General features: G+C 49.2%; 1 protein-coding gene across 2 annotated transcripts in view; it reads right to left on the reverse strand.

Annotated features, from left to right (window-relative positions):
- Positions 1 to 23,107, reverse strand: part of WNT7B (Wnt family member 7B) — a 145,391-nt gene extending 122,284 nt beyond the window's left edge. Inside the window, exon 1 of one of the 2 annotated variants that reach the window (XM_026702426.2) lies at positions 22,610 to 23,107. In XM_026702426.2, coding sequence (XP_026558211.1) covers positions 22,610 to 22,680 — 71 coding nt within the window. In that variant the 5' untranslated portion in view covers positions 22,681 to 23,107. Of the gene's footprint in view, positions 1 to 6,938; positions 7,086 to 22,609 lie in introns of those variants that run through there. The other variant, XM_087934218.1, reaches the window with a different exon arrangement.
- Between the last annotated feature and the right edge of the window lie 535 nt (positions 23,108 to 23,642).

A 23,642-nucleotide genomic window follows, 5' to 3' on the forward strand; every position in this document is an offset into this window, starting at 1 on the left:
CACTTAACAACCATGACAAAAAGCTCATAAATTGGGTGTGATTCACTTGACAGTGTTGCCTAGCAACAGAACGTCTGGTCCCAATTACAGTCATACGTTGAGGACTACCTGTACTCTCTCTTCTCCTTTCCCAGAACAACAGCCCCAGGAGGGAAACTGAGCTGAGAGAAGCCCAAAGTCCCCCAAGGAATTTCTGTGAGGGAAAGTAGTTTCAAACCTGGATCTCCTTTTTCCTAGGCCAAGCCTTCACCACCAAACCATTCTGTCTTATAATAACTTAGGGTCTCAAATTTAAAAATAATTATCCTATTCATAAACCCGTGTGCAGTAACAATAAGCAAAAAAGAATCAGTCCCAAAGAAAATATATTATTACACCATCATTTATTAATCAAACATTACACATTGGCTTTCTTGTGTAGATTAGAAACAGCACGGAATGACTAGAAAAATACAAATTAAAAACAAGTTGCAAACCCATTCAAGTTTTCTGTCTAACAACTGGAGAAGCCTTCGTTTCCTTTCAGAAAACTACATTTCTCTCAGAAAAAGATCCTGAAAAGGAAACAGGGAGTTTCTGCCAAGTTTTAATCTTCAAAGGTTGCCATTAGTTAACCAGGAAAAGTACAGTTGCCCACAACACATATACATACACACACCACAAGTTCAGTAGGGTACTTTCCATTAGACATGGAAATAATGTATGAGAAATCTAGGCCAAAGAATTGCATCAGTTTTCAGAATGGAACCATGTGCTTTGTAAAAATATATTGCATTAATTCAACCACTCCTGCTGGAATGTTTATATTCAGTGCAACGCAAAGGTTAAATACATCCCATAAAGTTTGTAAAATAAAGTATGGATAAACAGATCATATTAAATAAACTTTGTGTTTCTAAGGTTGGATAATTAAGCCAGAAAAATATTAAGCTTATATTTTTCTTTCCAGGTGAATTCTATGGTTTTGTGGTTGCAATTCTGATCGAAAGAGAGAGAGAGAGAAGGAAAGAGAAAGAAAGAAAGAAAGAAAGAAAGAAAGAAAGAAAGAAAGAAAGAAAGAAAGAAAGAAAGAAAGAAAGAAAGAAAGAAAGAAAGCTCTCTCTGGATATGAAGGACTTATCTGAATGAACATGGCAATGAGAAACCAGGATTGGCACCTCCCTTAGGCTGAACATGTCCATGCGACCCGTAACTAATTCAGTAATTGACATGTCACCCAAAAATTGCATGTAAAGTGAAGACACATCTTTGATCAGAGGACATTTTTAAATCCTGTGTCCAGTTCTGGACATTGCTGTTTAAGAAGGAACCAGAGGAATTGGAACAGACCCAAAGAAAGGAACAAGGGTCAAGGGGACTAGAAAATAAGACCTATAAAGGAAAAAGAAAAGGCGCTGGATACAACATTTTGCCTCCACAAGTCCTTCTCTCTCCCTCCCCTTTCTGTCTCTGTCTCTCTCTGCCTCAGTCTCTCACTTTTTTTTTCTGTCTCTCTTTCTGTCTCTATTTCTCTCAGTCTGTCTCTGTCTCTCTCTCTCTCTCTCTCTTTCTCTCACTCTCACACATACACATACACACACACACACACCGGGGGAGGTGGGGTTTCAACTTGTAGGACATGGAATAATGAGTTTAGGTGAGAAGAAACTGGATTCTGGCTGATTATGAGGAACCAAAACCCCCTAGAAGAAATATTCAACACCCAAAGAGATCATCTTTTCCAGACATCTTTGATAAATACCTGTTTCCTATTTTACAGGAGCCACTTCCCACTCCCCCAAGAATGGTAAGATTTCATTTTGGGAGAATTGATGGACCTGACAAATAGCAAAACACCTCACCTTTCTGCTTTCTGCTTGCAAGATGTATGTGATCCTCATGGGTGTACAAATTTCTTCAAATCTCTTTATAACCTCCAGGTTTTCCCACTTCTAAGGATAAGTTCATTTTTGAAGCATAAAAATAATCTTTTTCATTTCTACACTTATTTTGAAAAACTACATTGCTTGTAAAGAACTTATGTCCACTAACCAGGTAAAATAGCACCATCAGCCTCAACTAAGATATAGAATATTTAATTGAAATTTATTTTGATGGGCGATGTTAAAGCCCAGCGATGCATGTATAGCCTGTCACTAATAGAATGCCATACTTAAAGGCATCTATGGGCAATCTACAAGATTTGCCAAGCCTTTTCTCCGAATTGTGCAAGGTGATATACAATAGCATCTTTAATTGCAGGAGTGAACGAACCAAAACTGAGTAAAAAAATTACTAGCATCTAAATGTCCCAAAGGTGCTTTTTTTTTTTTCAAGAGGCAACTTCAGAGCTGAAGAAGCTTCTTGGATGAAGAAGCGAAATGTCTTCAAAGAAAAAACAAGAAAGTACAGTTTCCTCTAGATAAAGCACCTTGGAGGACAACCACGACCTGAGAGTCTCCTTAGACATTTATAGCATTTAAATGGCTCATTATAAAAGCCATTCCTGTATCCCCACCTCAAAAAAACCTGAATTGCATTTCTGTCCTTATTGGGCACTGATTATTGAGGAAACTTGGAAACTTGACGTGCATGAGCTAAACGTGTTGAATAGAGTTGGGTAAAATCGACATGTTAGCTTCACTCATCAGCCCTAAAAGTTCCCAGGGTGGGATACAGAAAGTAGTATATTTTAGGGTATAAATGTCAGGGCCGAAAGAGTAACTGTGGTCAGGGAAGGTGAAAAAAATGGGACCATGGTTCCCATACAAGGCACAGAAAAAAATGGAGAATTCACACCCATTGAATCCAATTGCTACTCACATCACTTTAAAAGGCTCTTCTGGAAGCCTGGGTGAAATAGGAAATGTATAAAGGTAACATGAGAACATCATGTTGTTGTTCGGTTCCATGTATGAATTACAGTGAAGCAGATGTTTGCTGCTACAGAATAGCTCAGGTGACCTTAGAATAAAATGAAATATATCAGCTCAGAAGTGGCAAAAATGATCTTCCATGGACACACACACACACACACATACACATACAACACACATACCAATGACAACTTTGCTTAGGGTCACATAAATTTGCCAGTAGCCACCACTGGGGAGACAGCAGATCAACTCCTACCCTCAAAACGACGCTATATAGAGCACTGCACACCAGAACAACTAGACACAAGAACCCAATCACTATGCTAAACAAACAATTACCTCAGCACTGTCCAACTATTTACAAAGTCTGCATTACTACTGCTATTAATCTTCCCATCGTTCCTATTACCCATCTCCTTCCACTTGTGACTGTATGACTGTAACTTTGTCGCTTGTATTCTTATTATTTATGTTGACTGTTTCCTAGTATGACTTGATTGCTTATTGTACCCTCTGTCTATTATTAAGTGTGGTACCTGATGATTCCTGACTCTTGGTGAATATCTTTTCTTTTATGTACACTGAGAGCATTTGCACCAAGACAAATTCCTTGTGTATCTAATCACACTTGGCCAATAAAGAATTCATTCTTCATCTTGAATCCTGGCTCACAAGACTTCACAGAAGCCCCCATCTTCTGCCACCACCCGGAGGCTCTGTGGGCACAGCATCTTGGTAAAAGCCTTGATGGAATCACGTGGGCCAGGATGTTGTTGCACAACAATGCCATGGCACACTTTGGTGCCACTGGATGGACCGGAGGTCTACCTGGTGCTTCTTCTACTCTTTCTAATCAGCCATTTGCCCAAAGTGCACAGCCCATCAATGGGTGTTCTGGAAAAAGGAAGTTCACACTGTTTGAGAGAGGGATGTAAAACAGTCCCATCCCAGCATCTTGGTTTATTTGCTTGTTTGCATCTGAAGGGGGCTTCCACACAGTGGCTACAACCCAAAAGTTTGGCCTTTCTTATGTTCTACTTTTATTTGAGATCTTTAGGAATAAAATCTTGCCTTTAAGCTTTGTGGGATGGAAGGTGTCTGTTTCACCCCTTAAGATTCCCACACGGTCTCCAAAAGAGAATCTAGGATTGATCAGCTACTTTGGGGTGTGTGGCCTTCATCCCCTTGTGCAAGAAAACCTCTGCAAAGCCCTGCTAGAACTTTCTAAAATCCAGCGCTTTGAACTGGAGGAACGTTTATGGATTTCTTTCCATTATTCGTGTGTGTGTGTGTGTGTGTGTGTGTGTGTGTGTGTGTGTGTGTGTGTTGACAGTCACCCCTGTCCTTGAAACTTGAATCAGAGCCTCCCTATTTACAAAAAACCACAAAATGTCCAGCTAGGTGACATCCAGATGGATTTGCCTGACCTTGAAAAGCTAAGCAGAGACAGAGTAGTAGGGAAACCCTGTAAGACTGGTTCAGCGGGGACACTGAACATTCGCCTTGCTTACCATTGCTAAGAAAAGTAACCCAAGTGGTTCATAAGTTTTCCAAGATGGATGGGGTTTTACACACACACACACACACACACACACAAACACAAACACGAGGCTTAAGTTTTTTTTTTTAAATATTTATTTATAGATGATAGATAGATAGTTAGATAAATAGATAGAATTCTTTATTGGTCAAGTGTTATCGGACGCACAAGGAATTTGTCGTGGTGCAAATGCTCTCAGTGTACATAAAAGAAAAGATACATTCATGAAGAGTCAAGAATCATAAGGCACAACACTTAATGATAGTCATAGGGTACAATCAGCAATCAAATAATACTACAAAACGGTCAATATAAATTTATTTTGTCAAGCATGCATTTGATAATATATATAAGAATAAGCATGATTATTAATACATGAAATAGATATGAATAAAAGGGAACATTAAGTCTATAAGGGGCGCTTATGCCCACTCCTAACAGACCTCTTAGGAAGGGTGCAACAGTAGACAGTCTGAGGTTAAAGCGTTTGGGGTTAGTGGAAGAAACCACAGAGCTTCTACCTTGAACTCTCTACCTGAAAGCAGCAGGTGCTCCCTGGGTCCACCTCCCTCCCGTTCTCCTTGCAATGGGGTCAGGAGCACCTAGCAATGCATCTCAAGTCTTTTGGGGGGGGGGGGTTGGACTCTTGCCAAGCTGTTAGGGACCATCAGCGCCAGGTCCATTGCAGAAAAGGGATCAGACAAGGGGGCGGGGGGGGGGGCGGTTAGTCTGCCCACCACCAACTGATGCAGCTCCAGAAAATCCGGGCTCCAGAGCCAACCATCCCCCCCACCCCACCCCCGAAATTTTGCTCGAAATAAAAGCTGCTTTGGGATTATTATTCTACTTCCATAGCTTTTGCCTCTGAACCTTATAATTATGTCACACTGCAAGGAAAACCACCAGCATCTGGCCTGCGGTGGAGAAAACTTTTGTTTCAAGACGAGGCTAGCTATTTATAGCAAGGAAAACTGGGGAAGGATAGCAATTTCCTTCCAGTTTTTCAAGAAAATACGGGCAGGGTTATCTTGAGGAGGAGTGGGGGGGGGACGGACAGGGAAGGCTCCCTTTCCAGATTAATGTAATATCCCTCTCCCCAATTCCTACCAGAAGCCCCCACCACTGGGGGAAGAGCAGGGAGCTCTGGCAGCGTTAAGCGCCGATTTGCAAGGAGCCCGCTACCCGGCGCGAACCCGGCGCGGGACTCTCGAAGCCAGCTCCTCGCTCCGAGGCATATGCGTTTCATTTAGGAGGAGAAAGAGGCCGGGCCTCTGGAAAAAAGACGCGAGGCGGGTGGATTCGAGCTGGAGAAAGCGATGAGAGAAGAGAACGGCCGACGCTGCGAACCCTCCGCGAAACTCAGCCGCGAAGGAAGCCCCGCGAGGAACCCCCACCCACCCACCCGCGCTCGCGAAATTCCCTCGCGGAGGTGCGCCTCTTCCACCTCGGTTCACCGGAGAAGTGCCCGAGGGTGTGTGTGTGTGTGTGTGTGTGTGTGTGTGTGTGTGTGTGTGTGTGTGTGTGTGTGTGTGTGTGTTGGGGGTGGGGGTAATCTGGATGGGCCGACGTCCCGCGCAGGGTTCGTGGCCGTTTCGTTGCTGGCCAGACCTCTCCGCGCGGGGTTGCCAAGCCGATCCTTTGCTGCTCACGGTTCCCTTGTGCCGTTCACACAACCCGCGGAACCAGGTGAGGCGGGATGAATCCTTGCCACCTGCTAAGGCGGGTAAAAAATAAATAAAACAACCCACCCCACGGTTTGGCCTCCCTGCGAATCTAGGATTTCGCCTCCCCCGCGAATGCAGGGTTGCGCGAATGCAGCCAATGGACTCAAGCAAGAACCGGGTTGCGGGACACGCGAAAGCCGCGTCAGGAAACTTCGCGGGTTTCCCGCATTTCCCCGAGGCAACCCGGGACAACCCGTTTCAACCCGGAGCGCCTCCCCTCCTTTCCAGAGGGGTCCCCGGCCCGACTCTGGAGCCTCCCGTTGGCCGAGGCCAAGCCGGCCTCCACCTGCGCACGCGGGCAACACCGTCCCGAGGCTAGCAGAGGCGAGGAGCCGGCCGGCAAAGGCCCCGATGCTCCAAACCCTGGTGGCCGCGCCTACTTGGTGGAGAGGGACGGCAGGCGAGCCCCGGGTCCCACGGAAAGGGCCCTTCAAGGGCTCGGAACCCGGTGCCTCCGCTCGGGGACACCTGCTGGCCGGGACCCCCTCTCTGCCGACGGTGGGAACTGGGGGAGGGAGGGGAAATTGAGGCACAGGGAGGGGGGCTGTACAGAGAACATAGAATAACAGGGTTGGAAGAGATCTTGGAGATCATCTAGTCCAACCCCCCTGCTCAAGCGGGAAGGGGGAAAGCATCACCTGCCCGCACGCCGCTCCCGCTGTAGCCCCTCTAGAAGGGGAGCCCCGTCCACCTGCCTCCGTCCCGCTCCCTCTCCTCCTCACATGCCCGATCTGGATGAAGCGGTGGGTTCCCCTTTTACCCCAATTCCCCCCCCCTTCCAGCCCCCCCCCCCAACCGACAGGCGCGCCGCCGACTCACAAGTAGCTGCCGCTGGTCAAGAGGAGGAAGAGCTGCGGGTAATAGACGGCGAGGAAGAGGCGGCGGCGGCGGTGGTGGCGGCGGCGAGGGGAGAGCAGGAGCATGGTGGGGCGGCCGGGTGCCGGCGGAGTCTTCCTCGGGCCGGGGCGCCCCGCCGGCGGGCTCCAGGTCCTCCTCTTCCTCCTCCTCCTCCTCCTCCTCCGGGAAGGCGGCCGAGGAGCAACGGCGCAAGGCAGGCAGGCAGGCAGGCAGGTCGGCTGCTGGCGGGGCCGCCTCTAGGGCCTGGCCGGGAACTGCCGGGCCCCCGCCGCCGCCTGCGGCATCTGGCAGCGGGGGCTGCGGGAGGCGCGCGGCTGCCTGGCTTCTCCCGCCCGGAGGGGCAGCCAAAGCAAAACGGAGGGCAGAGTGGCGGCGCGAGCCCGTGCGCGCGCTCCCGCCGCTCGCCCTCTTTCTCTCTCTCTCTCTCTCTCTCTCTCCTCTCTCTCTCTCTCTCTCTCTCTGGGCCGCGGCTTTCATTGGGCGAGCCGCTGTCGCGCGCCCCTCCGCCCTCCCGCCCCATCGAAGACGGGCGAACCCCATCGAGGGGTCGCGCGGACCCTGCGGGGAGCCTGTGGCGTGGATGCCAAACACGCCCGATCTGTTGGGTCGTCCCTTCCCCCCGCCCCAGTTTCTGCCTCTGACTGAACCCTAAATGCAGGGAAGGGGCTGGGCGACTCCTGCAAACGGGCAAACCCGGCCAACTCCTAAGCAAACTTTTCCAAGTTGCGCAAACGTGGCTTCTTTTCTTCCCCCGCGCAGGATCCTCGCGTTGTGTAAATCGGACACAACGTGGAGAACCATCCTCCCTGCGGAGTAAGGGTTTCGCGTGTTTCAGGGCATGCGTTGCGTTTTTATTTTACTTTTTTTTTTTTGCCTTCCCTATATAAACCATGCCCCCCCCCAGAAGAAAAGGATGGGACGTTTCTGGATGATGGCTTTAACGCCTTGCGCCGTATCCAAACGGGCAGGGGCTCAATCCCGCCCGCAGAATCATACTGACAGTGCTCCGGGGTGAACCGGGGTTTCAAGAGGGGAAGGTCCGCCCGTGGGAAAGAGGAACCGGTCGCTATTCTGTAGTTCAGCAAAATCCAGCTACGGATTCGAGGGGGGGGGGGCGTGGGGCGAATCGCCCCTGATGGCAGAGCTGCCGATCTCCCGATCGCATCAGATCACAACAGATCAAAGACCCCATCGCTTGAGACTTTCCAGAAGAGATTGGACGGCCACATGTCAGAAACGGTGTAAGGTCTCCTGCTTGGAAGAGGGGGTTGGACTAGATGATCTACAAAGTCCCTTCCAACTCTGGTTATGTAAAGCTACTCCCCACCCACCCCCCATCCCTTTCCCTCCTCGCTGCAAGCGCCACCTCCGCAAGGCGAAGTTGACAGTCTGGCTCGGGTCTGCCTGGCGCAGGTGAGCAGCGCACAAAATGCGTCTCCCCTGAACTGTTCAGTCAGGTGATGGGGGAGGGTCCTTTTGAGCAAAATGGCCCCTCCGGGACCTTGCAAAAAAAGAAAGGGGGAAAAAAAACACGAACGCGAAGTGGGAAAGGGAATGCCCGCTTTCCACCAGGAGATGAAGCCGGAGTCAGGCATCAGTCAGCTCGCTCCGTGGCAGCCCAGATCCTCAACTTCGCGCCCCATCATCCGCAAGCAGCTGACTAGCGGGCCCAGAAAGCGCTTGCTTGGGGCATTCACACATGGCAAACCTCCCCCCCCCCCTTTTTCTTTTTAAATAAAGTCGGACTTTGGAATTGGACCAGTCTTGGGAAAGAACGCCTGGTGGGAGAATTTGGATCAAATGTCTCTCTTTCTACCTCGGGTTATTATTATTTTTTAATTCCTAAGAGTTCTGGGTTTAAATATTTTGCGGGTTCGCACCGCACCCCGTCGCGTGTTTTAAACGCCCTCGCCCTGCAAGCAGCCACAGCCGAGTTCTCCGAACTCTCTTCCCACAAGCCAAGGCTGGAGTGGAGAAAATGGTCCGGTGGCCTGCACTATTTCTGTAACGACCCCGCAGCAGCCGGAGGAAGGGGAAATGTCGATCCAGGCCCCGGCCGGGAGATGCGTTCGGAAGATCGCGCGCCTTCCGAAAAAAGCAGCTCTGCTTTAGTTCCCAAAAGAAAACTGGCCACGTTCACACAACTAAGTCAGTGAAAAACCACCGTATTCTCCTCTCCTAAATCGCCCGGTTACTGCAGCTAATAATCTTGGTTGGGATTAGAGTTAGGAAGCAGGAGAACGTTAATATACTACCTGGATACCCCTGCTTCGCTAGGAAACTATATGGTCGGGCTTAGTTTTGGGGGAGGAAAATAAGGGGAAAAGATTTTGCATCTGCCTACCATCATCCATCGGTATGCATCTGGCTAGCCTCCTGTCAGTGTGTGAGAGTTGAGGTCTGTTTGGAAACTGAAAGAGTATTTGCTGTGTGAGCAAGGAGACAGCAAGGAGCCTGGGCGTGGCTTAGCTCAACTGTTCTGTACTAAAGCTGCTTGGTGCTGTGAAACTAAAACTGAAAAAAACTCCTCTGCTTGTGTTTTGCATTTGGAAGAGATTTCTTTTCAGGTGGGGAGGGGGAGTAGAACTCCTTAGCATCAGAGCGTGTTAATAATAATAATATAGGAAATACTAATGCTCTGATGGTCATTTGGAAAAAATCCTTTCTTAGTGAGCACCTAGAAGCCAAGAGGAACATATGTGCCAAAGTTCAAATTTGTAGGCTTTACAATTCTGGAGATTTTGTGATGATGGGTAAGTGGTATTTCGGGGGGAGAGAGAGAGAGAGAGAGAGAGATAATAGACAGGCAGGCAGGCAGGCAGGCAGGCAGACAGACAGATGATTCTGCCACCCGGCCTCTTAAGCCATTTTACTGCCCCACACATTGTCTGAATCGAGAAAAGGGAAATCCAAGGCTAGTTATCCAGCAGATCACATATATTGTATCTACGTGGTAGTAGGTGGAAGCGGTTCCAGAGATTCCGTTCAGCCGTAATGCCAGGGGTTTCCACTCAACTCGCCCAAATCGAAACCGAGTCCGGCTCTGCGCATTGTGTGTGAACGGACACGCGAGTCTTTCCTGGGCTTTGCTTCCGAGCGAAGCATTTTCTTCCAGTCCCTCAGAAGGGATTGCAAGGAAAATCAGGCTTCACAAGCGATGAATCGCGCCTAACGGCACGATTTTGTTTCGTTTAAATTCGGATGGGAAAGAAGAGCCCCCTCGGTTCGTTGCCCGAGCAGTCCGTTTGGGTTGCGGAATGAGCCCCCCCCTCCCTCTTCCAGGGATCGCTCAGGCGATATTCACTACGATTTCGATTTCCTTTTAATACATTTATGGTAAGCCGCCCAGAAGCATTTGGGTGAGATGGGCGGTTTGTAAATAAGTACGATTAAATATTGCCCTTTTCTTTTAGGGATGTGCTTTTCTCTACAAGGAAGGAAGAGAAGGCGATCCGAGGCTTTCGGAAAGCGCGGAGTCTCTCGGGTTAGCTGCCTCCTTTCGTGGGGAAGGAGGCGAGTTGTGGGGTTGGGCAGGGAGCGAAAAGTTCGTTCACACGAGGAACGGCACACACGTGGGCAAAAAGGGGCCGATATCTTCGAAACACCTCAAGAGGCAAATAGAAGGGGGAAAAACGATAAGAATAAGGAAGAATAGAGGAGGAAGGGAGGAAAATAATAAAAATAGAAGAAAAAGTAGAGGAAAAAATAAATTAAAACAGAGCAAAAACTAAGGAAAAAGAGGGGGAAAGATAGAGGGAAAATAGAGGGGAAAATGAGAGGAAAAAAGAGAGGCACCTTGTCCCTCGTTGGCTAAAAGAGGTAGCTCAGCCGCAACCCCATTAAAACCAAATCATTCCTTATTAAGGCTTTTAAAGATGGGGCTTCTCCCTTAAGACCGGAACTCCTTGGATGAATACATCCCCCATCATCCCCAGCCAGAACCATTTTGGGCTTAATTATGCAGTTGTGTCGCCCCAAATCGGGCAGACTCTCTTTCCTTTTTTGGGGGGGAGGGAGAGCAGCTCTTTGATTGGTCTTTACCGACTGCATGAGGTCAATCTAATCTGATGCTCACCTAAAGCGACGGCGGGGGGGGCGGACGCGAGGAAATCCCACGCGACACCACCTGCGCGCCCCCACCCGCCGCGGGGCCTCTTGCCTGGCGGGACCCCAGCGCCCACACTCCCAGAGAGCCTCGTTTTTGCAACTGTCCCCCTTCCAAGAGGTCCTGCAAGCCTCTACCTCGCGCACATTCCCACGACCCTTCATTTTGTGCTGGGAGAGCCCAGCTCCTCTGGCTAGTTTGCCGTCCTGTCTTATAATCCACAACGATCTCAGCAGGCGTGTTAAAAGGCACGGGAGCAGGTGAAATTGGGTTTAAACGGAAGGAAAGAGCATTTGGGAACGGATTTGGCGATCTCTCTCCCGGATCACCAAACCCAGAAGGCTGCGGCTTCCGTTGGCCCGCGGCGGCGGATCTCAAAAGAGGGCAACGAATCTAAGAAGAGGGAAACGCACGTGGGAAAGGGACGGGCCAAGGGAGAGAGCGAGGCTCTTGCGTGCCCTGCTATGAGCGTCTCCTCCCCACGCCAACAGGGATGGAGTTGCAGAAAGCCCACGGAGGACCGTTCTGACTTGCGAGTAAGGGAGGTGGGTGGCCTGGTCGCTTATCTGGCTGGTCCCACGCATTGCGCAAAAGCATCTCGGCTGGGGGCTTGCTTTCTGCTGCCGGATCCTCCTCGACTGAGCCGGCGTGGGAAAAACCCTGCTCTGTGAGCCGGGGCTGACGGCCTCGCCGTCGTGGCTCTGGCCATCGTGGCTTGGCGCAGCCGGTGGATCCAGCGCGAGGCTTTCTTCCGGGTCTCCTCTCTTTGGACTCCCTTCTTTTTTTCTGTAGGAAGAACAGGCGCTCTTACGAAGCTGTGCTTCAGAGGCGGATCGACTCCGAGCGGCTGACTGGCTGGCTGAGACGTTTTGCAGACATCTTTGGTAGATAGAGCGATCCCGCCATCTGCCAGGGACAAAACTCCCCCCCCCCGCCCGCGCAAGGAATCCCCCCTCCCCTCTTGCCTTTCCTCACCAGGGACTTCTATCTTTACTTGCCTGGTTCCCCCCAGGAGGGCATTTCTGATATCATGAAGGCGCCGGCTTGGGCTGGGGTTCTTCGTTTTCCAGCGGGGGGAAAGGGAGAGTGTCAGCTCCTTTTGCCTTGTGAAGCCAAACTGGGTGGGAGGCCACCAGGAGATCCGGGAGTGGGCAGGCGATGTTGAAACCCTATCCCGGAGAAAGGCAGTCGTAGCAAACCACTTGCGCCTTTTAATTAGATCGATATCACCTCTTTCGATTCGGGATCATGAACCCGTAATCAACCTGTGAGGAAGGTTGGGCTGAGGGAGAGTAATGGGTCCCAACTCATCACAATTAAAAAGAATGGAAATGGAAAAAATATTATAGGGAGAAGTTGGAGGGAGGGAGGGAGGGAGGGAGGAAGGAAAATGAGGGAGGGAGGGAAGGAAAATGAGGGAGGGAAGGAAGGAAGGAAGGAAGGAAGGAAGGAAGGAAGGAAGGAAGGAAGGAAGGAAGGAAGGAAGGAAGGAAGGAAGGAAAATGAGGGAGGGAGGGAAGGAAGAAAGGAGATGGGGGAAAGGAAGGAAGGAAGGAAGGAAAAATGAGGGAGGGAGGGAGGGAAGGAAGGAAGGAAAATGAGGGAGGGAGGGAGGGAAGGAAGGAAGGAAAATGAGGGAGAGGGGAAGGAAGGGAAGGAAGGGAGGAGATGGAGGGAGGGAAGGAAAGAAGGAAGGAAGGAGATGAGGGAGGGAGGTTACTTATTCTTTTATATCGCTTCCCAACTTACTCCCAATTGACTCCGGGTGGCTTACAAATATTAAAAAACATTAAAAATCCGCAACTTTAAACCTACAAAACCCAAGGTAGCTCGGTAGCTAGGCAGACAGACCGATGATGGAGGGACAGACGGATCAGTAGCTTGAAACTCATGCAAGCAGCCAAGAGGAAACTACCTGTATAGAATATACGGTTATTGTTCCGATCCCTAGATTTTTTTTTTTTTAATGTTTGGTTGTTTACTTGATGTGTTGGTTGGCTGATGTGCCGCTCAATCGTTTAGATACAGCATTCCGGGCCGAATGGTCTCCTTCGTGGTCGCCCCGAGGAAGGGGCGAGCGGGGGGGGGGGCGCTGCGCCCAGAGGCCAGCCAGGAGTCAACCCGGGAAGGGTCCCGCCTGGGAGCGTAAGAGATGCTCCAGTTCGGGGCTCGCCTATTCGCCCCGCAGGTGCTTGGCGGCCGATCCCTCTGCAGAGATCGCAGGGAATCGTTTCCCTCCAGTTGTCCTTCCAAGGCGCATCATTAAAAAAAAAAAAAAAAAGTTTTCCCGGTCCTTAGCTCCTATTGAAACACAACGCAACACAACGCTTTCACAACGCACAACGCCAAACTAAACCGACTAAAAAAAAACAACAACTCAGGGCTTCCTTAAAGATGCGCAGAACTAGCGCAAATCCGGAATCCCGTTCTTCTTTCTGCCCCAAGTTCAAGAGGATCCCTCTCCCCGGACCTTTCAAACGCCAGCGATCCAAGAAAAGAGGGCGAGAGTTTAGAGCGTTTGAAATCTCAGGTTTCTGCTTTGTAACGCTAGAATGCCGGCCATCAATGGGGCAGGGTCGTCATTGCACAGATGTGGCGCCATCTTGACTTTTTTGACCCCCCCCTCAAAAAAAAAAAAACCCATTCCTGATAATCGTTCAGAAAAAGGTGGGGACACATTTCACCTAAGATTGCTTTGGTTGTGTATTTTTTCTAAGTTGGATTTTAACCGATCAGAGAGGACAGACTCAAACAGAGAAATCTTTGGGCAAAATGATTTTTGGAAACGAGAGAATGGCGAAAGAAGCTGAGAGGTCTTTTTAACCTATATAATCTATGCAAGAGAGATAGAGGAGAAATCAAAAAACTAAATTAAAAAAATATCCCAGTTCATAGCAAACAAGGAAAGATAGATAGATAGATAGATAGATAGATAGATAGATAGATAGATAGATAGATAGATAGATAGATAGATAGATAGGTAGGTAGGTAGGTAGGTAGGTAGGTAGGTAGGTAGGTAGATAGATAGATAGATAGATAGATAGATAGATAGATAGATAGATAGATAGATAGATAGATAGATACACACACACACCAGTTTTTCAACCTCAAGAAATTTTCACACATGTGGACTTCAACATCTTGCCGGCTGAGAAATTCTGGGAGTTAAAATCCACTGATCTTAAAGCTGCCAGGGGTAGGAAACCTGACATAAGATTCACTCAAGCTCTTTAAATACATACACTTTCGGGCCCTTGCAGAATCTAGCCTAAAAAAAATGGAAATCAACCTTCTAGCTACCTTAACCCACCCTAGATTTAACCCAAGTCTTTCCCCTTCCAGATGCATCTGCCAGTTACTTGATAGGAAGAGCAGGAGAAGAGATTCCTTTCATGGTGGGGTTGCAAAATAATAAACCTGAAAGATATGAGTGGGGTTGCTCCGTGCAGGGGAATTCAAGCAGGAGTTGTTGTTGTTTTGTGTTTGTGTTTTGTTTTTGTTTTGGTCTATGGATATAGCTGGAGGAAAGCAATGTTAGTCCAATGCAGTGTTTTTCAAACTTGATGACTTTTAAAGGCTGGGCTTAACACCCAGAATTCCCCGGAGAGCAATCTGGGAAAAAAAACACTGAACTAATGGTTGCAAAAACTCAGGAGTTCACTTGCAACTTTTCCAACTGACCAACCAACTTCAGAGTGTCCTGGAATTATCAGAGGACGACCATAGTTAGGCAAGCTGATTACCTAAAAAAGCAATGCTTCTGGAAGTGTGATTTGATTTTTTTTTTTTCCCCAATCTGGAGAAAAGGAATTGGAAGCTCCTTTTCCAACCGTCTAAACTCCTGGTGATTTTCTGGATGCGTCTTAATCTATTGCCCAGCTGGCTGGAGAATTCTGGAAGTTGAGGTCCACAAGTCTTAAAGTTTCCCAGTTTGGAGAGCTCTGTGATAGACAAAGGCCACCAGATAAAGAAGCCGATATCTTCTTCTAGAAATATTGTTTCCTTTCACCAGCCCTTCACTGCTGCAATGGTGTAAAGTCTATCTTCACGGCTGATATAGCAAGCCAACTATGGTTAGATGACCTGGAAATATGTCTGTGTGGAAAGACTCAAGGAGCAAAACAGGCTAACAGGTTTTATCCACCATGATATAATCTTGGACAGTGTTGGAATACAGGCAGAAACTCTCGTTTAATACCAGTAAAGTTAGGGTTGAGCCGGTCCCCCTCTTGCCTCTGAAAGTGGGATAAAAAGCCACGCTGGGGAGCAAAGGTGGAAATCGGTGCTGCCAGGTGATGACCATTTGCAAGCAGAAACAGAAACACCTCCATGCTTGTTTCACATCAGCCACTGGTCTTTACCAAAGGATGCATTTGGGACTGAATATGGAATATTTGATGTGAACGATTTGGTCTTGGAGAAGCAGAATAAGAGAAGTTTGGGCCCAGTTACTCACTCCGACTCGGAATTTAAAACTGTACTGGGTTCTTGTGGGACTATAGAGGCAGACAACAAAGATATTTGTAACTTTAGATACAGCCTCAGTAATAAAGCCTTAATTACTTGATTAATTGCCCCAGCAATGGTTGGGTGCCACCATGAATTTTCTGGTCTGGAAATAGGTCTGGATTGTTTGGGGAGTTAGTCTCAGGTGGCAAACATGGATCACAAGCAGTTCTAGACCTAGAAAACCTAGAACTACGATGGCTTCGGTCTGATCTAAGTATGGTACATAAAATCATACATTGCAATGTCCTACCTGTCCTACCTATTTCAGTTTTCAACCATAACAACACCAGAGTAAACAATAGATACAAACTCAAGGTTAACCGCACTAAACTTGATTGCAGGAAATACGACTTAAGCAACAAAGTGGTCAATGTCTGGAATACTCTACCTGACTCTGTGGTTTCTTCCCCAAACCCCAAAAACTTTCACCTTAGACTGTCTACTATTGACCTCACCCCTTTCCTAAGAGGTCTGTAGGGGGCGTGCATAAGTGCACCAAGGTGCCTACCGTCCCTGTCCTATTGTTTCTTTTATATTTTTCTTATATGTATCCATTTCATGTATTCATAACTATGTATATACTTATACCTGTTATCTTTTAAGTGATTGACAAATCAAAATAAATAAATAAATAAAAAGTTCACACAGGAAGATTCACAAACGCAAGCCACCATTTGTTTCAGTGTGCTCATTAACAAATGTGAACACAAACACAACGCCTACCCAGATAAAGAGGAAAGCCATACCAGGTAGCTTTTTAGAGAGAAACCACCAATTACAGATTAACAGAGTTGGAAGGGACCTTGTAGGTCATCTAGTCCAACCCCCCTCCGCCAAACAGGAGACCCTACACCCATTTCTGACAGATGGCAGTCCAGTCTCTTCTTGAAAGCTTCCTGTGATGAAGCTCCCAAACATGATTAATGCACTCAAAAATCGAGTGAGTCTCTAGCTACACAAAGGGAAAGGAGGAGGGTCCATTTACAGGTGGTTCTCGACTTACGACCATAATCGCACCCAGAATCTATGTTGCTAAACGGGAAATTTGTTATGGTGAGTTTTGCCCCAACTTTTACAACTTTCCTTGCTTCCTTCGTTAAGTGAATCACTGTAATTGTTAAATTAGTAATACGGCTGTTAAGTTTGGCTTTCCCACCGGCTGTGTGTCAGAAGGTCGTAAAAGGAGATCACATGACCTCTGGACACTGCAACCGTCATAATTATGAACCAGTTGTCAAGCATCCGAATGTAAATCACACTACTATGGGGATGCTGGGGGTGAAAAATGGTCTTAAACCACTTTTTTCAGTGCCATTGCAACTTCAAACGGTCATTAAACAAACTGTTGTAAGTCAAGGACTACCTGTATTTCTCATAACAATATATAAATGCTATTGTGTTAGATTTGCTCCAGGTGAGCAATTTGATATATTTATGAGTTAGGGTTTATATCTGGTGGACTTTTCCCTATTTTTTTCCCCACGTCAACACACCGTGTAAGGATTTCCTATTGTGCAGGAGGGGAGAGTTTAAACAAAGCCAAGAGGATAGCTTCCATTCTGTATACAGTGGCATTCTGTAGTCCTCAGTTTACAACCAGAATTTTTGATTTTAAGAAAAGCAGTGACTAAGTAAGCCACATCCACAACTTTACGACCTTTTTGCCATGGATGTTAAGTGAACTTGCAGTCGTTAAGTGAATCTGGCTGCTTGAATTGGCCAGAAGCTGGCTGGAAAAGTCGTAAAGGGGAGAATCCCATAACCCTGGAACCTTACTACTGTTGTAAATATATGCTGGTTGCCAAGCACCCAGATTTTGATGATGGGACCGTGGGGACCCTGCAATAGTTGGAAGTACAAGGATCGGTCATAACTTACTTTTTTCAATGCAACTAATAGCAATAGCGATTTTGATCACATGACCTTGGGGAATGCTACAATGGTCGCAAATGTGAAAAACTGTCATAAGTCACTTTTTTCAGTGATGTACTTTCGACTGGTCACTAAATGAACTGTTATAAGTTGAGGACTCCGGTCACTAAATGAACTGTTATAAGTTGAGGACTCTCTGTATAATGTTCCAAGAATATGCAACAGACAAGTAGGCTTCCTTTGAATGGACAAATGTAACAAAATGGGTTTTTTTGTTTGTTTTTTCAGTGTCACACAGAAACATGTTTCAGATTTATGACCACCGGCTAAAGCTGCTGTGCTATATCAAAATTTCTTTGCTCCTGCTGTTCCTCTCTCTATCATTATTTTGCTATTTATTTTATTTGAAATGTTAAATATTATTCAACATATGCTTTTATCAACAGTTGTAATGGATAGTTTGAATTTTATTTGAAACCGTTCTGAGATTATTATTTTTTTAAAACGGGAACTAAACTACAAATGCTGCAAACGACTTAATAAATGATCTTATTTGACAGACACAATCTAGAATATTTCCTATATAATGTGGTTGATGGAACACTAAGCAGTTAAAATCTGCCGGGCTTCTATTAACCACTGCAGGCTACTGCAGGGTGTTATTTCTCTTATCATACATTAGTTAGTTCCAAACTTTACACCCGTCTTTCCCAAATGTATTTGTCCACAAAACGTCTTGGGGGTTTATGCACTTGGGTTCAGCACTCTTTTAAAAAAGCACCAGACCTGACTTTTAAACATGTGCTTAGCATTCTTTTGGGACACACCGGAGCTCAAATGAGAAGAAGCTCAGTTGTCACTATAGAAGGGCTTCCCAACCTTGAACCATTAAGGCATATAGACTTCAACTCCCAAAATTCCCCAGTTAACCATTGCAAAGATTGGGAAACCTTGCCCTACAGGGTGCATTACAGGTTTCCTGCTAACATGGTGCTTATGGAATTGTGGGTTTTTTTGTTTTTGTTTTTTTACTGTTTTAATTTTGTCAGCTCTGTTTTGACTCCAGGTGCTGGCAGTATTTCCATGCCACTGTGGGTGTAGCTCACTAAAGTTTTGAACCTCCACTCCATCCTCCACTCTTTCTCTGAATTTACAAGCCTGGTCTGAAGGTCAGCTTGGGTGAAAAGGCAAAAAGCTCAGAGCACCTTCGTGACTGTGTCGTGCGAGTGGGGCTGCAGCTGGACGGGTGGCTAAACACAGTGGTCCAAGCGCTGCCCGTCTTCACCCAGCCCTATGTTAGGATGAGTGGTCGGTGATAGTTTTGCCCTCTGAAAAGGCAGTTGGTATTGGGGAGTGGGTGTGTCACAAGGGTGAAAAAAGCAGAACCATGATGGTGCAATGGAAGGAGAATTAAAGGCATCACCAAGAGCTGTGGTGATTAGAATGCAGTATTGCAGGCTAACTCTGCCCACAGCAAGATGTTCGATCCGGACCGGCTCAAGGTTGACTCAGCTTTCCATCCAGAGGTGGCCTTCAGCCAGTTCTCAACAGTTCTGGAGAACCGGTAGCGGAAATTTTGAGTAGTTCGGAGAACCGGCCAATCCTACCTCTGACTGGCTCTGCCCCCATCTCTTCTCTGCCTCCCATTGAGTCCCAGCTGATCGGCTGGGTCTTTGGTTGCCCTGCACAGGAGAATGGAGCTGGAAAGCAGGTTAGTGGGGTGGGAAGAGAATAGGGATTTTGCAGTATCCTTCCCCTGCCACGCCCACCACCAACCATGCCATGGCCACCAAGCCACGCCCACAGAACCAGTAATAAAAAAAATTGAATCCCACCACTGCTTCCATCTTTCCGAGGTCAGTAAATGACAACCCAAATTATTGGGGGGGGTGAGATGCTGACTCTATAAACCACTTAGAGGGCTGTAAAGCACTGTGAAGCAGTACAGGCCGCCCTCGACTTACGACAGTTCATTTAGTGACCGTTCAGTTACAACGGCCCTGGAAAAAGGGACTTACGACCATTTTTCACACTTATGTCCATTACAGCATCCCCATGGTCACGTGATCAAAATTTGGAAGCTTGACACATATTTATGACGGTTGCAATCTGCCAGGTCCCCTTTGGGGAACCATCTGACAAGCAAAGTCAATGGGAAAGCCAAATTCGCTTAACAACCGTGTTACAAACTGAGCAGCAGCAACGATTTGCTTAGCGACGGTGGCAAGAAAGGCCGTAACACTGGGCAAAATTCACTCAACAAATGTTTCACTTAGCAACAGCAATGTGGGGCTCATTTGTGGTCATACGTCAAGGACTGCTTGTATAGAAGTCTAAATGCTATTGCTATGTGACTGGCCCCTCAGAGAGGCTGAGCTGGCAGGGCTGTGTTGCCCTGTGGTGGTTTTTTTGTCTTTCTGATGAATGCAACAGATCCTGCAGAACCTACCAGGGATGACACCTGGGGGAAGAAGAGACAAAGATAAGGGGACCAGTGGTGGGATTCAAAACATTTTACTGTGGGCAGGGCTTGGTGGACGGGGCAGGGGAAGGCTACTGCAAAATCCTCTATTCCCTCCCCATCCCCATTAACCTGCTTTCCAGCTCTGTTCTCCTGTGCAGGGCAACCAAAGAAGACCCAGCCGATCAGCTGGGACTCAGTGGGAGGTAGAGAATAGATGGGGGCGGGGCCAGTCAGAGGTGGTATTGGCCGGTTCTCCGAACTACTCAAAAGTTCCGCTACCGGTTCTCCAGAACTGGTCCTTAATTTGTCTTGGGTTCAAAGAGTAAGACAAAGGTTTGGGGATTTATTTTTGTTGTTGTTGTTGTTTTGAGGATTCAAACAGGGCAACAAACCTCAAGCCAATTTACTTTTTTTGCACGCCAAAGGGCTTCTGTTTGGCAGAGGCTGTTGGCATCAGGTGGACACAGCAGGAAAAAAACAAAAAAAACTTCCCAGGACATGTTTCTATCCCGACTGAGGAAGAAGAAGAAGACAGCTGGTTCCAAGCCAAAAGAACCCGGGATTGAGTAACTCCATCTCCCAAAGAGCCAACTCGGTTTATTCTCCTATATCCTCCAGAACTGGGTGGGAAGCGAAGCAATCTGGCAATCTGGAAGTTTTCGATGGGCATTTTTAGGAACGGAGGAGGGGGGGGGGAGGCTTTCCAAGCCAGGCAGAGGTTCCCACAGGAGTGGGGAGGTGGTCCACAAATCCAAGATTATGTTGGCCATAACATGATCAAAGCATGACACACACACACCCCACCATTGAAATGCCTGTCAAAACCCCTCCTCCAATACCACTTGCCTTTTCAGAGGGCACTTTGGTTCCACCTCCGGGTCCACCACCCTGACTTTTTTGACCTTATTCTGCAGAAACACACACACACACACACACATCCCTTTGGGACTGAGGTTGGAATAAGGCAGGCAAACACCATTTTATCAGCAGTTTTTAGCTAGGCCAGCCAGGGAAAGGGGTGGGGGGGGGGGCGGTGGGAAGCGCCCCTTGTCAAACAGCCCATGCCACCGCCTGGTTCCCTGGATGTCTCCAGGACTTGGGGCGGGGAAGGACACCCCCCTAATCCCCAGCCTGCCAAAAAAAAAAAAAAGAGAGGGGCTGCGGGGAGAGTTGTGGGGGGTGGAGGAGAGGCAGAGATCTCGAAAGCTGTACAGGTAGGAACTCGGCTGCCGCAAAGGAATGTGGAAATTCAACTAAGGCGGGCAGGCGAGTGCACCGAGCCAGCTGGCGAGGGCGCGGGGAAGGGGAAGAGGGAGCCAAACGGCGGTCCGAGCGCCAGAAGCAAAAGGAAAATAAAAATAAAATAAAATAAAACAGGGGCTGCCCTCCACTCCGGGGCAGGGCAGGGTCTCGTGGTGGTGGTGGGGGAACCCCAGGGCGGCCGCTCACTTAGGGGCGCCCTTCGGTCTGGAGCTCGGCCGGTCTCGCCCACCCTCCTTTTCCCCAGGAAGCAGGGCGTCTCCTCCCCTTCGCGGCTTCTGCAGGTTGATTTGGAGGCGCTCGTGGGGAAAGGGGGCTGGGGTGGTGGTCGCGCAGGGGCGTAAGGGAGATTTCCCTCCCCCCCCCCCCTCGCCACCTCCCGGTTTCCTAAAGCAGCTCAGCGGCGCCCCGCGGAGCCTGGAAGAAGCCTGACGGGAGCTGCGAGCTCCAAGGCGCGCACCTGCAGTCGGACGATCGGCTCAGCCACCGGGACCGTCCCCGTCCCCCCCGTGCCGCCCCTCCCCCAAAATACCGACCCCTTCCGTGGGTGCTAAACCGTAAATGCTCTCTCTCGGGCCCCCGTTTTTGTTTTTGAGGGCGGGGGGGACACACGACACGCGCCGCCGCTGATTTTCAACCGGGGGGTGGGTGGGGAGAGCTTTTCCTTTCCTAGAAAAGGAGAAGGGGGCTCCCTTTGCAAATGCCGAAGCCGCTCCGGAGCTCGTTTCCTCGGAAGGCCAAAGACGCCGCCGACTAGCCCGGCTTGCTCTGAAGCCGCGATTCCCCCCACACACACACACACACACATTGCCCGCTTTCTCGGTCCTGCCCTCGGGGCGCTCCGGCACGGGATCCGAACTCCAAGCCCGATTTCCTTCCGAAGAAGCCCCTCGTGGCTGAGAGGCGGACGGTTCCCCCCCCCCCACTTCCCCCCTGTCGTTTGCGCGGTAAGGGAAGCCAGGCGGCTGGATCGCGCGCAAACCTGAAGCCTCTGAAGCGGCGCGTTCCGAGTCTCTGCGCTTTTTCTCTCTCTCTCCCCGAGGCCCCCTTTCTTCCAAAGCAAACCCCGCTGCTCCCAGAGGGAACGGAGCCTTTATAGGATTCCCGTCAAGCATTAGGAAGCCGCGCAACGCAGCCGCCTCGCGGCCCCTTCCTCAGAATTGCTTTACAGTCTTATCTTGGGGAAGCTCGATGGGTCTCCCCTTCGCCTCAGACCCCCCAACCCCTCTCCGTTTCCTCGGGGGGGCCGGGGGCCGACTCTCCCTCTCCCACCAAAACTCGGGGAAACTCGGGGCGGGGCGGTTCGCCTCTTTCCAAAGCCCCGCTCCCCAATTCATTTCCTCCGCGTACCCACCCCCCCCAAAAAAAACACACACACCCCACGCGATTCGGGCTCGCGGAGCCCCCGTGTGAAGTACTTACCCTAATTTGACATAGAGGACTCCGAAGCAGAGAAACACGTAGAAAATCCACTTTCGGGAGTTTCTGTGCATGTTCTAGGAAGACGGGGGGTGAGCCATATAAAAACGAAATCGCGCGCCGGGACTGCGAGGGTGGAGGGGAGGCAGGCAGAAGCAAAGGAAGCGGCGGCGGCGGCGGCCTCGGCCGATTAAATCCCAGCGAGGAGCCTCTGAGGAGCGGCTTCTCCGGTGGACCCGAGGGGAAGAAGTAGCAGCCCCGCAGCCTTCAAGCAGCGCGGGCCCGTGCCAACCATGCTGACCTCCTCTCCCCTCGCTCCCTCCCTCCAGAGCCGAGCCAGAAGCCCCAAAGTCGTGAGGAGCGGGGGGCGAGGGGGGGGGTCAGGCCCGGCAAAGCGGCGGGGCTGGAGGTTCCAAGCCGGGCTGGCTGGGTTGCGGGGTGGGGGAGTAGTATTTCTGCAGGTAAACCGCACCGCGTCTCTCTCTCTCTCTCTGGCGACCTGCAAACTCCAGGTAGGGAAGCTTGGCGCTCCCGCGGCCCGCGCGCTCCCGCCTGCACCGCCTCGCAACACCCCCCGCCGCCGCCGCCTCCGCCGCTGCCGCGCGCAAACTTCGCCCGGGGACACACCTCGCTCCCTTCCCTGCTTGTGGGAAAAAGCTGCTCTCCCGGCGCTCGGCTTCCCAGGCCCGAAGGGGCCACAGCTCAGAAGGGGAGGGGGACCACCACCCCCCACCCGACCTTTGAGACCCGCCAAACAGTTCCCTTTGCAGACCCCTCCTCTGTGTGGCAGGACCCTTGCAGATAGAATAGGCCCCACCGATTAGTTTGGAGAGAGAGAGAGAGATGTATATGTATATGTATAAATATATGTATATGTATATGTATATGTGTATTGCTACAATACAGAAGCCTGATGGCAGATGAGATTCTGCCCAAACCTCACTACAACTTTAAAAGCACAACTATAATGACGTGGGAAAATACCCGAACAAAGCTGAATACCATACATATATATACACATACACATACACATACA

Source organism: Pseudonaja textilis, chromosome 5 (genome assembly GCF_049901715.1).
Source record: "Pseudonaja textilis isolate UNSWEBS1 chromosome 5, rPseTex1.2, whole genome shotgun sequence".
In the NCBI taxonomy this organism is placed as follows: domain Eukaryota; kingdom Metazoa; phylum Chordata; class Lepidosauria; order Squamata; family Elapidae; genus Pseudonaja; species Pseudonaja textilis.